Genomic DNA, 16391 nt, shown 5'->3' with positions numbered 1-16391 from the left:
CATTGCCTTATCCTCCCTCTTTGGGAGCTTACAATCCAATACTTTTGAAATCTGATTCATAACATATAATCTTAAATCTAAACTTGATTGTGATTCGATTACAATGAACTTGGAAAAAAAAACTTACAAGAACTACAAGATTCTGATTCGAAAAACATGGAATTTGCGGGTATCAGATTCTTATGTTAACAAGGTGCGAACAACTTTGGTTTTGAGCTATGAACAAGTTCAGAATTTGAAGAAATGGGTTACTAATGAATGTAAAGACAGTCATAGAACACAACATCTGTCAACTTTTGTTGTAACAAGTTCCTTGATTTGGTTTTGTATGGTAAAATCGGAGCATGGCGAAAGAAAAATGGATCAAGATGATTGTGTTGTTGTTGATGTTGATCTCTGCAACTTTGTGATTCTTGCAGATTGTCGTGGTAGTAGTGAACTTTCATTACCAAATGAGATTGTTCTTGCTGCAAATGGTATTGAAACCAAGATAAGAGATTTTAAGAGTAATGCTTTATTAGGAGCTGAAATGATGATGTCTCGTTACAGGGAATTATCGAAACATGGTAAGTCTGTTGTAGTGGTTGCAGGATCACCTAAACATGTTGTTTATGAGATTGATTTTGGTTGGGGGAAGCCTGATACACAACTGGTTCGATCTCTCTTTATGGGCTAAGTTTTTTTTTTAATTTGAGGAAAATGTTTGTGGAAGGAGCTGAATCAAGTTTGAGGAAGGATTATATATTGTTTTGTTTTAATTTTTTTCTAAATCTTTTATTATAAATAAAATATAAAATATTTTTAAATAACATGACACTTCTATTTTAGTTTGGATTAATATTTCATTTGTCACATCATTGATGAACATGACAGATAGACAAATCTGAACAAGGGATCAAAAATATCCCAAAAAATTTAAACCAAGGGATTTAAAACCAGTTTTTTTTAAAGAGGGATTAAAAATTTAGACAAATGATAAAAGGGGATCAAAACTTCATTTAAGCTTTTCTTTAAAATGAGAGAACCAATCTTATGTGTAGGTGAAAATAGTGGATCAAAACTATAATTATAAATTTTTAGAAAAACATATAAGTGTTCTATGTATTTGAAAAAAAATCTAAAATAAGGTGTTATACTCAAAAATCCAAAATAAAAAAGATGTATAAGTAAAAATTTTGGTGCAAATAGTAATTCCCTTTTAAATTAAGGTAAATATATCACCAAAAAGCTTCAAAGTCGTATTAGACAAGCTCGCGCACTTTGAAATCATGACTCTAGATGTAAAATTGGTGCTATTAACCATGTGATCATCACTATTACAAAGTTACATTTCATTCACTTAACTTGAAAATTGAAATTCCTTCAAAGCTGAAATAGTCAAATGGGAAAGGGCGTGAAATACATGTAAGAATGCATTCAAATTCTAAAGAATCTTTTTGAAGAATTCCTAATAGCCCATATTTTTGAAGAATCTTTTTGACGCAAAAGTCAACTATAAGGAATATGCAAAAGTAGACGTTGTTTGTGAGAATGGAACGGAAATGATTTAAACAATGTCATTTGAAGACATAAAGAACTACATTTGTCTTTTTAAAAATTAATGGACTAAAATGGATCTAAAGTAAAAGTAAGGGACCAAAAAGAATAGAGTTAATTATGTTTATAATTCCTCTAAATATGATCATTTTAATTTTTATTTCCTCTAAAAAATTCTTCAAAGAATAGTCATCATAATATTTTTCATATATATTTTTGATCCCCTACAAAACCGGTTGATAGAGTGAAGATTGCCCCCATTTATAAACACATGTTAATGCCATATATTGCCCGATTTGGGACTCTTAACACTTCCATTTTTATTTTTTAAATTAATTAAAATTATAATGACAAAAAATCTGTCGCTAAACCCGTCGCTAAGATGAACATCATAAATAAACCCAAAATTTGTAGATAATTCCTAGCTACCATTCTTATGACCTAAAATTCGGTTTTTTCATGATTTTTTGCATCAAACTTTATAACCTTTTAAGAATCTCTCACAAAAAAAAATTGATTTTTTTTACTTGAGGTCAAATATGAATTTTTTAACACCGATATTCCACGAAACAAAACGAATTCAAAGGTTGACATATGATTGAGTTTTGAGATGATATTTTTCTGAGACCTATCTAATAATATATAAAATGAATATGAAAAGTTTCATGTCATTAGGAATAAGTATCGATTTATTTTGAATTTTTGATCGAAACACATATATATGTGTTTAGATCGAAAAATCAAAATAAATCGTGAATTATTTAGATGAAACTTTGACGGTCCTTTTAATATGTTATTATATAGGTCTCTGAAAAATATTAGCTTTAGATCCAATCATATGCCAACGTTTACGCTGTTTCCGTTTCTTAGAAAATCAACACTTAAAAAAATCATATTTAATTTATCTCATGTAAAAATTAATTAAATTTTATGGGAGAGATCCTTATAATGTGATAAACATTCACACACAAAATCATTAAAAAAATAAAGTCTAAGTCATAATAACGTTATAAAAAGAATCCACGTCAACATTTTTGTTTGAGAGATCCTTATAAGGTTATAAACTTTCATGCAAAAAATAATTAAAAAAAAACGAATTTTAGGTCATAAGAATGGTGTGTTTAAATTAGCTTGGAATTAGCTAGGAACTAGCTACGAATTAGCTACGGATTATATGTTTATCTTAGCGACGTACATTCCGTCCTTATAATTTTAATTAATATAAAAATAAAAATGAAAGAAATTGCCAAGTGACATCCACGTTAGCATTTTTGTCACGCTAGCATTGTAGTGTTTGTTAGTCATCAAAAAAGTTCAAAAGTGTGCATGAAAAATATTAATAAGACCATTTTTTTGAAGGAAATTTTTAAATAGACTAAAAGAGAAAATGACCATATTTAGAGAAACTAAAAACATATTTAATCCAAAAGAATATTTTGTCTTTATTTTAATACTTAAGAAGGTGTTGGTTCCATCAGGATTAACCTCGTGGTCGAGACTCAGATACGACCTCCAAATAAACTGTATAAGAAAATTACATGATTAGAAGATTTGTAATTTGTTAATTTTTTTAAATCAAATTTAAAGTTGTTTAGTTGTAATACATCGTATGGTTCAATGTGATCTAAAAGATTGCGATAGATTATTATAGAGTGTTTGGGAAATTTGTTGTAGTTCATCCCCAGAACTGACCACCTAAAATGAAAAGATTGAAATTATATTAGTTATAGTTAGTTGTAGTATTAAGCCTAAGAAATTATAAGATTTAAGATAAACTTACTTTATTGCAAAAGGAAATGTGAATGGTTTCTCGTTGACCGGGGCGAGTGACAACATTCTCGGCCAACCTTATGCTTGTAGAAAAAAGACGCAAGAATAAAATGAACAAGTAGCTTTTTTAGCAGTTTTACACAATGAACTATATAAGAAGACCGTGTTAGGGCTATTAAAAAGTATCACATGGAATTATCAGTTGATTATAGGATCAATCAAACTAATGTGACGGGGTATAAGATCTTGTGTCGTAATGAGCTCTGTATGTTTCAGTTTCCAGCATCTTACCGGAAGACGAGTGATTCTTGGGAGATAGGTTTTATGGGTCCAACTCACACTTGCATAATCACCAATCTGATGCAGGATAATCGCAAATTCAACTCTCAGTTAATATGCGATGAAATTTTGTCTGTTGTTAGCGACAATCCATCGTTGAAGGTGAGTCCAATAATCTCGAATATTGTTACAAGATAAAATTATACTCTTTCTTACAGAAACACATGGATAGCGATGATTAAGGAAGTTGAAACAGTCTTCAAAAAATTGGAAGGAGGAGTACAAATAACTTCCAAAATACTTGGTGGCACTTAAGCATTATGCTCTGGGGATTGTTGTCATTTTGGAGACCTTGCCGGCATATACTGTAACACCCTTCTACCCAAACGACATATTTAAATAGATTATCAGAGTACAACATGTAGAAGAGTTTACATTTCTTACAACATAATACTTTTATCACATCACAACAAAAAAACATATTATTTATTTTATTAAAACTTCTCAACACCAATATTATCATTCATCATATAACAATTAATAATAATGTTTCAACATTATCTCAACAAAACATCTCAACATGTTAGTCATCATAAACAACGTAAATAATAACCAATTATCTATCGAATCCCATAACCCCGGTGTCACATGACCAGAGCATTTGACTCGACTCTGCAGAATAACTCTACACTTATTCTTCAAACCTCAACAATAGCTACTCTTCTTTATCTGCACATTGCTCATCATAGATGAACATAAACACATGCAGAAGGGGTGAGAATTACATTATTAAATAATAATATAACGACAGAAATATAAACATAAATATATTTCACATATGCCAACACAGCTCATCATAATCATCATAATCATCATACTCATGAACATCAACAAAACAACATATCAAATGCAATGCACACACCCATGCATGACTCAACACGACTCGGTATACCCATTTTGTGACCAACTATAGGATCACCACTCCCAGATTCATCACCATAGAATCCGAGTTCCCCGCAAGGAACCAAGCCTCTCAACAAGCCCGGAGTCAACAACATCATTGGAACTCAGTCCGTTCATCACTAGGCATCGGCCTTTCATGAATGCATGCACATCAAACATGCATCATAATCAACATATCAACAACAGCATCATATAGTCATGTTATCATCATCATTAATAACATGACACACACTCAACAAAACAACAACAGTATTACAACGATATCACATCGTTACATAACACATTTATAACTAAACACGTAAATTCAACATCTCATCATCATAAACACCTCATACACAATCATATAATCACTATTAATTGTTTATAATACAAATACAGCGACTTACTAAGAGTCTCGCAACTCAACGTACCCAAAACTCGCCAACATCAACTTCTGCACAGCACAGTTCGCGCCGCGCAGCAGGGTTCGCGCCGCGAACGGTGCGTTCCAGAACTCCTCTGGATTCTGCCCAGTTCGCGCCGCGAACTGGGCTTCGCGCCGCGAATCGCGCGCGAACAGAAGCCCTCTGCTACAGAACCTAGCGCAGCTTTGCTTCTCTACTTGCCATAACTCATACTCCACAGCTAACAACCCAATATCAACATTTAACAGTCATACATACACAACATACTTCGGTTATAAAGCATATAACTCAACGAAACTCACAAATCGGGGATTTCCATCAAAACCCCAACTTTCCCAATCTCCCTAAAATCCTCAAAATCCATCAACAATCCAACATATATCATGAATTTGCTCGCATATTATCGTTTAATAAGGTTCAGACCCCTTACCTCTTTGGATTGAAGGAAGCTCTGAGCAATCTTTGGCCTTTTCCTCTTCCTTCTCTTTCTCTTCAGCGTTTCTCCCTTTTTCTGACTCTGAGGCAACAATACGTGAAAACACCCTAAGTTCTCACTTTGGCCTCTTTTTATCCAAATTCCACTTTTACCCTTCCACTCTTCATATTCCATTTATTTATTTAATTGTTATTAAATAATTAACATCTATAATAATAATAATAATAATTCCCAATATTATTTAATAAATCATTTTACCTTCAAATAATCATATTAAAATAATATTTGAATTAGTCCAACAATATTCGGGGTGTTACATATACCCTAGACGGGACTTGTGTTAGTGGAAATGACATATTCCACCGACTCTTCTGGACGTATGAACTATGCATGAAAGGTTTTGCCTTCTGTAAACCTATTATACAAATTGATGGAATATGGTTATACGAGAAATATAAAGGAACGCTACTCATGGCAGTGGCACAAGATGCGAACAACAACATTTTTCCAATCGTCTTCGCTCTAGTTGAAGGGGAGCCTGCTGGTGGATGGAGTTTTTTCCTAAAAAAACTTTGATTACACGTTGCTCCTCAGTCTAGTTTATGTTTGATTTCAGACAGACATCCATCAATTGAGAGTGCCTATAGAAACCTTGATAACACCTGACAGGATCCTCCTTCAACGCATGTCTACTGCATTAGACATATCGCTCAAAATTTCATGCGGAATAAATTAAATTAGCATTTCTCTTGTGAATATAAGAACACATATGTGCATATATTTTTAAAAAAATGGAAGGAGATTGAAGAAAAATGAAAGAAGATAGTAAGAAGATGTGTGAAAGATGATGGGGGGATACTGTATTTATAGAATTTATAAATAAATGAGTAGCCACATGCAGGGACGCATGCTCCTAGTGGGTGCATGCATGCGCCACATGCAGTGGCGACAGGTACATGCATGCGCCAACCATAATGACACATATGTCTAACAAATAAAAGCATGCGTCATCAGGGTTGGCTACCCCTTTTTCGTTCACCATAAACATGGTTACTTTGGTAAATAAATTGAAAAAGTGATTATTTTAGTATATAATTTGAAGTTGCTTCTGAAGGTCCTGGTGACGAATCGAAAACTTGCCCAGATAAATGTCATGAAAATTATGGTTTCATCCTCATTTCATAATGCAAGGAGTACATCGAATCTAGTAAGCAATAACATGCTATGGATGTATGGAATAAAGTCATGTATTCAAATAGTGAGTTTGAGTTTGAGTAACACTTGCAACATTTTGTGGTAGTATGTGTTCATATCCCTTCATTTGTTTAGTATGTGCATCAAACATGATTGACACCCTATAGAAAAAAATTTGTTGTTGCATGGACTAATTGAGTCACTCATTTAAGGAACATGACAACAAACAAGCACATCCTTGTGAGTTTGAATTTATTATGCAATTATTTATTAGTTTATTTATTAAATTTTTCTCTATTATATGTTTTATACGATTGAGTCTACTCATTGGAGACCCTAAAACATGTTGAGTACTAGTCGATGAGATTTGTGCAGATGTTGGGATGTTGTGAACACCATTTTGAGGCTGCAGCTTGGTGCAATAAAAAATCGTTTAAAAAAGTATTGCCTACATTGAGTATCAATATAATACTCCATATTACTCGAGATTTCACAACTACTTACCGAGACAATGTATACAACACAATGGAAATGAGTTAGAAAGGATAAAAATAATTGGTTCTAACAAAGTTGCATGTGGTTGCTTCATTACAAGACAAAACATAGGTTATCTTGTGCGTGTGAACGTGTAGGTCTTTAAATACAAGGTTACCATGTTCCATTAAAATCCATTCATGTGTTTTGGATAAATTTACACATTGAAGAGCATGAAGTCTCTGAAGACGAGAGTGGAACACAATTGGACTTAAAGGAAGAATGTGAAGAGCTGAAGATGTATTTCAGCACCTTGGATATTATTGGCCAGACGACAATGAAGAAAAAAATATGCACAATTTTCATATGTCCATAACCAGTGAAGTACAAGCCAAAAAAGAGTGTTAAGAAGAGTAAGAAGAGGCGAGAGAGTGATATGTGTCGTGATCCTTCACAATGAGAGTATGTTAAGGTCTCACAAGAAAGTCAGACATCCAAGAGATCATCTAATAAAGCTCCATCAAATCAACCGTCTAGCAAATCTTCAAGATGTTTACTTATCTCAGTTTCATATTTTCTTACATGACTACATTCAAGATATTATATATGTAGAGGCTGATAGAAATTGTAATTTCCGTGCTATTGGATGATTACTTGGATAGGGTGGAGAGTGATAGTCCTTAGTTCAAACACACTTGGATGGTGAAATTTATCTAAACAATCATTTGTATTCCAAGGTATTTTATAACACATTATGAAGTTAGGAGTTTATTGTGTATATCTAACTTTGTAGTTCAAGATCATGAGAAATGAATGACGATTTCTAATATGGATTATTATATTGCTTCTAGATACATTATTATATTAGTTTTATTGTTGAGTAACTTTAACATCACTTTCTTCTCATTTGTGCGAGTAGATATAAAATAATTGTAATTGATTTTTTTAATAACAGTCATTAGGTTAAAACCTGATTGTCCATGACCTTCTGTCACTGATCATTAAAGACACAATTGTTCTAAAGATGTAAGAGCATGGGAAATAACATGTACAAAATTTATACGCAATTGGAAAGAAGTCACAAAGTCAACATGTTTAAGACTAAGACTCTGTTAATATTTTGTAGATTATTATTGTACGAACACTTTTGTGATGTTAAATTTTATATAATGCAATGTTGAGTTAATGCCTCAACAAAACTGAGCACTTTTGTAATGTTAAGTTTTATGTAATGCAATGTTGTGTTAATGTCTAAACAAAACTAAATAATTAAGTACAACATTAAATAATCAAAACAACTCAAAATAATGTCATAGAAACCACAAATAATGAACAAGAATATAACATTTATACTAGAAAGTCAACATGATTTATTTTGTACTTATATTATTGTATAATTGCAATTATATGCATATATTTTTCGGATTATTGTATAATTGCAATTATATAATAAGTGTAGTTTTTAATTTTCAATGTAGTTTTAATTTTATTTTTGAATTGTATCCTTTAATTAATCCTCTGAATTTCCTCTCACCCTGCATTAATGATGATTATAATACATCCATCATTTATCATATTTTTTTTAATCTATGTAAAAATATCAAATATAACACTTATTTTTAAAGTGAAGAGTAGTATTGTCACAAAAAAAATTGAGAAATCTTCGGGTAAATTTTATTTTTGTAAAAAATAATAAATTACTATTTATCATTAATATATTTTTAATTTAAAAATATTATAACATCATACATTAAATTCAAAAGATTTATCAAAACCGTCCAAAATTTCCTAAAATGTGAAGTAGAGATTATATCGATTAGAATAGCAGGACTGACAGTGCTTAATCTAAGAACATCTGAATCTCATTTGCCAAAAGCCCTAAACATCAGTGAGTTTTGAAGTTTATGCACAACAACGGCTACTACTTAAAGCTAGCAATTCTGGTGATGCAGTTAAACTCTTTTGTGTACACCAGGTAACTCGGAACCAAAAAGGTATCAAATGCATATAAATTCTGCTATCGATGATTCTTGCTTATATAATATACCTATGCTTATATTTTACAAAATATAGATGTTATCATGGTAGATATATATATAAACAATACTGATTATCGTGGCTACTAATAATTTCAAGCCAGGCACAAGCTGTGAGAAGTAAGGGAGGGCGAAACACATTTCAATTATTGTGCTTCCTTGTATGGATTTGCTTACCTTCCTGTCATTAGTGGGCATGATGTTTGACAGTTCAGTGGGAACACCTTGTGCTAGTCAAATGCTTTTATTTTGAGCAATAAAATTCTTTTTTACCTTTAGCCAAAATGTAAAATAATTTCAAGCCATGATTCATTCAGGAACATATGAATATGTTCAGTTTAGTTAAGGAAAAGGATTAACAAACTTGAACAACCGAGAAATATTCCAATATATCATCAAATTCAAATAGAATATTCAAGTGCGGTGTAATAATAACCATACATAGCACAAAGCCCAGTGGAGACTGGCTTTATTTACACAAAGCACGGCCTTCAGAGGTTAATCACATAGTACAGAAAAAAGAGTATGCAAATATTCACAAAGTAGAAGAGAATCATATAAAAACCTTACCTCTGACATTTAAGTGGCATTATCAAATTACATCAATGTCGTCAACATTAAGCCAATCATTGGAATCCTTGGTCATAGAATTACGAGCACTGGAAAGCTCAGAGCTTCTGCGTTCCAAAGAGTTTACATCCTTATCAGAGTTAGGTGAACTTCTACCTAACTGAACCCAATCTCTGGAGTCTTTTGTGGAAGAATCAGAACCTGATGTTTTCTTATAACTTGCATGTACATCACCATCATCCTCCTCAAGATCACTGAATGAGACATCCTCGTCATCGCCACCAGTATGAATGGAAGTTCCACTGGGACCAACCATTTCAGAACTATCCTCTTTCAGCCAATCATCGGCATCAGCATCATCCTCATATGTTTCATATGAGAACCGATTTGTTGAACCAGATGATGATTGTTCTGCAGATGGAATAATTGGGGCTTCTTTAACAACAGAATTGTCGATTGGTTGAATAACAGCACCTTTAACAGCATGCTCATTGGTCTCTACATTATCCACAACCATAGATGGAGCTTCTTTAACCACAGGCCCGTCAATAGGTTGAGTTACATCACTTTTAACGGTATGCTCCTCGGTCTCTACATTATCAACAGCCATAGACGGGGCTTCTTTAACCACAGGCTTGTCAATAGGTTGAGTTGAATCACTTTTAACAGTATGCCCCTCCGTCTCTACATTAGCCACAGCCATAGATGGAGATTCTTCAACCGCAGATGTCTGAAGAGGCACTGATTCAAGTTGAGCATTGCTTGGCACGAAAAGATGCTGTTCTTGTTCCTCCTCTTTTGAGGGAATGCTGATTAAGTCTGGTTCTTTCTTTTCCTTTCTTCTTATGTCTAATGCCTGAGTTAACATTGCTCTGGCTTCCATTATCTGCAAGCAAAACATGATTTGTTGTTAAAACAATAAAAGCTAACAATACCAAATGTTAGATGCAGTTGAAAATAAAATTTAAAAAACAACAAGTGTTTATTAAGAATTTCAAAACATCTTAGACACCTATTAGTCGTGACACCGAAGAATCATGTATAACTCACAAGGCTTCTTAACAAAAGTATTTGACCATGTGAGCAATGCTACCCGTTTCTTCCATAATTCTACAAGATCAAACTCTGTTCAAGTCCCAAGACAACAATCAAATAAAACACCTCTACTGTCTCTATCTCTACTCTCTAATTCAATCATTAGTTGCACATATTTTAAATGAAAACGATGAGAAACAACAAAGTAAGTACACATTATTTACACAAGAGGCACAAGCATCCATTCAAATTCAAAAAACAATCAAAGAGAGAAAACCGATTAAAACCGATTCCAATTAAAATTTAACTTACTTGTGGAGTTGATAAAAAAACAGCATCATTTTTGCTGAGTTTAGGGTGCAGTAGTACAAAGTAAATCTTCCAAAAGCATCCATCACTCATATATCCAGGGCACAGCTCCATTCTAAGAGCAGCTAACCTCGGAGCAAGATGTTCAACAGCAAGAGCATGCTCTTGTTGTGCATCAGACAAATCAAAATCTGCATAATCACATAAATTGCAAGATGAATTCATGATGCATCCTTCATGAAGAATCATATACAATATGAACTAGAATATCTAAGCTAGAATATTAACAACATATTCCAGAAGCTATAAAAGAAAACATACTATTTTTCTACAAAGTAATTGCACAAAAATAGAATTCACAGATATTCCATTAGAATATACCATCAGAATCAGGATCATCGGGAAGTGGAAAATCCAGCCAAGTTTCCGGATGCATCGCTAAATTTCTGGCAAAAGCCACAACCTCCTCCGTAACTCCAACCACACCGTCGAGATCGTATTCCTCATCGGATCCGATTTGGAGAAAACTCGAAGCGATCTTCGTGAATTCAGAAACAGTCTTATTACCTGAAATCTTCGAGATTCCACTCTTGAATTTCCCACTAATTTCAGCAAAATCGCTTCGGATTCCAGCGATAACGTCTTCATCAGGGAGATTAGGATCGGAGTCACGCGTTTGCGGATCGGAGTCGTGATCGGGATCGGGAGGAGGTGCGAGGAAAGAAGCTACGCCCCAAAATTGGCGGGAGAGGGATTTGGTAATCTCGGAGATATCTTCTTTGACGCCGCGTGCGGTGGGACTGTGAGTTGACGGAGATGCAGATTCAGATTGTGATTGAGAGGGTTCTGATTCGGATTTGGTGGTGTTAGGGTTTTCTGATTCTTGTTCTTGTTTTGCATCTTGTTCGTCTTCTTCATCGAGTTTGAGAGAGTTGGCGATTGTTCTTGCTAGCCATGACATGGTTGATCTCAATCTCTCTCACAAGATGTAGTTTACCATCACTTCATATGTTCAAGTTTTCTCATTTCTTAACCAGATAGGATAGGACACCCAGCTACGACGTCGTTTCACACCCAAACAGCAACATTAACAAAATTAATTATAATAATAGAATTACTAACAATAATAGTAATAATATAACAAATTAACTAATCACATATTTAGTTTTAATAGTAATAATGTTATGTCAATTAGGTGGAGGATGAATTGTTCATTCTAAATTTAAGATTCTAATGCCAACTATTAAATTTTTATTTGAAAAATTGACAGAAAAGTTGAATTTGTCTAAATTTTGAAATTGACTGATCTAATCATATGCGATGAAACTCAAATGAAACAAGTAATGTTTCAAAACAAATATTTGAAGGAAAAGTGATTGTGTTTGGTGGTGATTTTAGACCAATTCTCCATGTTATATCGATGGATAGTAGATTTGATATTGTTCATTGCAAAATTTTAAGACTTATAAAGAATATGTGACTATAAATTTGTACAACTACATGATCAAGAAAAGAAATCCAAAAGTTTTCATATTGGATACTATCTATCGATGATGGTTATGCTGAAATTTTAATTCCCAATGAGTTTCTAAATTCTAACTACTAAGATCTAATTGAAGTCACTTTACAAATGCATATCCAAATTTACTTAACTACAAATATTCTCATTATCTTCATGGTAGAGCTATCTTAGCCTCCATAATTGTAGATGATATTAATTATTACGTCACAAAGCTTATATCATATACTTCTTTATATGCTCCCTCATTACTTTAATATCAATTTTGTTTAAAAATTCGGTCATTGTTGTTAATAGCTATATATTATTGTATAGAAGATGAAAAAGAATATATATGTTCTGATTCAATTGACAAATCTGAAGCAAATGACTTTGATGTTTTTTTACACTTAATCCCTGAATCCTTTAGTTGTTTGAAAACTTTTTTCTGGCCTAATCTTTCAATCAAGTAGAAAATAGGCACAACAATTATGTTGTTAAGAAATTTGGGTCAATCTGAGGTGTTATGTAATGGTACAAGACTGTTTGGACTACAACTCGAGGGGTCAATACGAGGGAGAATTTTACACTTTAGGGACTTTCAATGAGTAACACACATTTGTGAGAGACACACCACATGTTCAACCAAAACTTTAAGGTGATAGGTGTGTGGGTTCTTCCACTTATAAATGCTCAAGTCTTCACATTTCTAATCAGGGGACTTCCTCACACTATTCACACTTGTTATTCTCAACACTCCTTCTCTAGTGTGAGTCTATCCACAATGCTCCCCCTCAAGTGGAAGCTCTTTCATCACATACACTTGTATCGTCGTTGACACTCTTCAATGGGACTTTCTATCCACAACCATGTGGGAATACTTTCGATTCAAGTGAATTGATCCCTTTACTCGAACTAAAGGCTCGTGATACCACTGTTTGTGTTACAAATCAAGGGGTCACACAAGGGAGAATTTTACCTTTAGGGACTTTCATTATGAACAACACACCTTTGTAAGAGACACACAACATACCCACACAAAATCTTAAGGTAATATGTGTGAGGGTTCTTCCACTTATAAATGCCCAAGTCTCAATATTTTTTAACCAGTGTGAGACTTCCCCAGACTATTCACACTTATTATTCTCAACAAAGACTAATATTTCAAGATTTACTAATCATGATTGAAGCAAAAATCATTTCACCCAAAAGCATCAAAAATATCATTTATATTCTAAGGATGTATATGTCACATTTCTAATCACCATGATTGTTTAAGCTTGTAAGAAGACAATTTCCAATTATTATTTCTTTTGTTATGACCATTAACAAATCTCAAGAGCAATCATTAGATTATATCGGCTTATACTTGCTAAAAGAATTTTTTAATCTTTTTAAATTATATGTGATATTTTCAAGAATCAAAACTAACCGTCGCAACTGATCAATTTTCTTGTAGTGAAAAACAAATTGAAAATTTTAATTCATGAAAAACATATACAATGTCTAGATAAAACAACAAATCTTGTTTTTAAATGATTTTTTCTCAACATGTGATAAATACAAATATTATTTACACGCAAATGTTAATTCTATATAATTATCTTAAAATTTTATTTTATTTCATTTGCTTTTTCTAACTATAATTTTTTGTAGTCATTCAATATCATGAAGTTCTTCAACTTTCAAATGTTTTTTTTCTAATCTATTAGTAATTCTAGTAACGTTACCTCTATGCCTTTTAATAAATAAACACTCAACTTTAGAATTTTACATTTCATATAATGATACATTTGTTTCTATTTATTGGCAATAGTTTTTATCATTTCATCCTACTACAATTCAAAGTTTTATTAATTCGTGCGGATGCATAGTTACTAACAAAAATAATAATAATCTAACAAATTAACTATAATAATATATTAATTTTCTAATTATTTTATATGAATTTAATTTGATAAGCATTTTACATGATTAATGAATCGTGACCATTAAACTTTTATTAATATTTTACTTTTATTTTAATTATTTATAAGAATATTTATAAATAATTATAATATATTAACCGTGTCAAAATTCGATGAGAGTTCATATCAATTAATTTCATTTTATAATGTAAATATTAGTTCCTTACATTGTATTAACCTTTGGGGAAATTTTACCTAATTAACCCACATTTTCGAAGAAATTCACAAAATAACCTAGTTTTCAAAAAAAATCCTAAAATACCCCACTTTTAGAGGGAGGCGCCAATTGGATTGACGCCCCCTCTTAAAAATTGCAAGGAGGCGCCAATTGGATTGGCTAGGGCACCTGCCCTAGCCAATCCAATTGGCGCCTGTGTGTAATTTTTAAGAGGGGGCGCCAATCCAATTGGCGCCTCCCTTAAAAAAGCCTCAAATGAAAAAACTTCCAACATAAAAGTTGTATATCTTTTCAAGACAATGAATTTGGATATAAATTTTGCAACATTTGGAATTTTTTTGAGAAAGTTATGGGCAGTTGAAGTTGGACTTCTGAGTTTGTCAACTGTTATCAGGCTGATAATGTTTTGTATTATTGCATGTGTTTTTTTTAGGAATATGAATTTTTGTCCAACATAACATTTGAACTAGACATCTTAAGTTTTCCAATGCACTTGGTCCCACCTCAAAATAATAAAAAATGAGTGAGTTAGGTCCCTGCGAACTTGACCCAAAATTAGGGTTTATGTCAAAATGACCTATAATGTTTTGAAATTAATGATGAGCTTCCAAGTTTCAAATGGATTTTTGATGAACATGAAAGTTGTTCATATGGCGACTGTTGTTAAAACTTGAATGGAGGCGCCAATTGGATTGGCTAGGGCAGGTGCCCTAGCCTAGGGTAGGTGCCCTAGCCAATCCAATTGGCGCCTATGTGTATGTTTTAAAAGGAGGCGCCAACTCAATTGCCGAGTCCCTCATAAAATGCCTTTTTTGTCTTATAAATAGATGCGTAGTGTGACCTATTGTTCCACAATTCATATAATCATTTGGCTATCATGTTTGGTGTTCGTCGCCGATACGGTAAGGTGATTTATGCGAGAGACAAACCTCAATTGCTGATGCTGTTTTGGAACATCACCACGTTAGATCAACTGAAGAGGGAGCTGGTTCGATGGTTAGACGGGAAAATACCAGAAGGGGAAAAATCAGAAGTATTGAGAGACTTGACAGTATCTTTGGTTGGGTGCGAATGAAGACTGATAAGGATGCTAGGGAAATGATGTTCGGTCGAGACGATATTAATTTGATTGTTGTAATCAGTTAGAATTATTTATGTTTTCAGATGTTTTGTACTGATGTTGGTTATGAAACTCGTTGTAACAAGAACTTAATGATATATAATGATTGATTGTTACAGAAATACAATGTTACAAAAAGCATAAGATCTAGATACAATGTTACAAATAGCTTAAGATCTAGATATCATGTTACAATAAGCTTAAGATCTAGATGATGCTCCTTGATTGGGACAGTTGTTTTTGTTGTGTCCTGGTTGACGACAGATACTACATAATCTTATCATTTTATCTGTGGAATCCATCTCTGTTCTTATACGTGTGCTGTTTGGCCTTCCTTTCTTCTTTCTACGCATCTCTTCATTGTGCCAAACAATATCTCCTTCATATGGAGGCCAGTAATCCTCCATTGGTAGTACTGAAAAGCTTTTACTATATACATTCATGATGGTGTTGGCCTTGTACACATCAGATAAATGGGTGTAAGCGTCTTGACGAGTATAAGCGCATGCTGCAATGACATGGGAGCAAGGTATGCGGAAGGCCTGAAATTTTCCACAATCGCACCAACTTCTGTGTAGTTTAACCGCGTAGGCTAAATTTGGTCTCCCCTCGCTGTTGCCCA

General features: G+C 33.1%; 2 protein-coding genes across 2 annotated transcripts; one reads left to right on the top strand and one right to left on the bottom strand.

Moving 5' to 3' along the window:
* The first annotated feature begins 30 nt into the window (after nucleotides 1-30).
* On the top strand, nucleotides 31-702 carry LOC127120502 (coumaroyl-CoA:anthocyanidin 3-O-glucoside-6''-O-coumaroyltransferase 1-like). The gene has a single exon (XM_051050953.1). It carries the CDS (start codon nucleotides 104-106, stop codon nucleotides 674-676), a length of 573 nt encoding a protein of 190 aa, XP_050906910.1. The 5' UTR covers nucleotides 31-103; the 3' UTR covers nucleotides 677-702.
* Nucleotides 703-9472: 8770 nt separating this feature from the next.
* LOC127120500 (uncharacterized) lies at nucleotides 9473-12108 on the bottom strand. Its single transcript, XM_051050948.1, has 3 exons — nucleotides 11388-12108; nucleotides 11010-11197; nucleotides 9473-10548 (listed from the first exon to the last, which is right to left on the bottom strand). Exons 1-3 carry the CDS (start codon nucleotides 11965-11967, stop codon nucleotides 9685-9687), a joined length of 1632 nt encoding a protein of 543 aa, XP_050906905.1. The 5' UTR covers nucleotides 11968-12108; the 3' UTR covers nucleotides 9473-9684.
* Nucleotides 12109-16391: the final 4283 nt, after the last annotated feature.

Source organism: Lathyrus oleraceus, chromosome 2 (genome assembly GCF_024323335.1).
Source record: "Lathyrus oleraceus cultivar Zhongwan6 chromosome 2, CAAS_Psat_ZW6_1.0, whole genome shotgun sequence".
NCBI lineage: Eukaryota > Viridiplantae > Streptophyta > Magnoliopsida > Fabales > Fabaceae > Lathyrus > Lathyrus oleraceus.
Note: the sequence above shows the minus strand (reverse complement) of the source record. Positions and strands in the feature narration are given on the sequence as shown.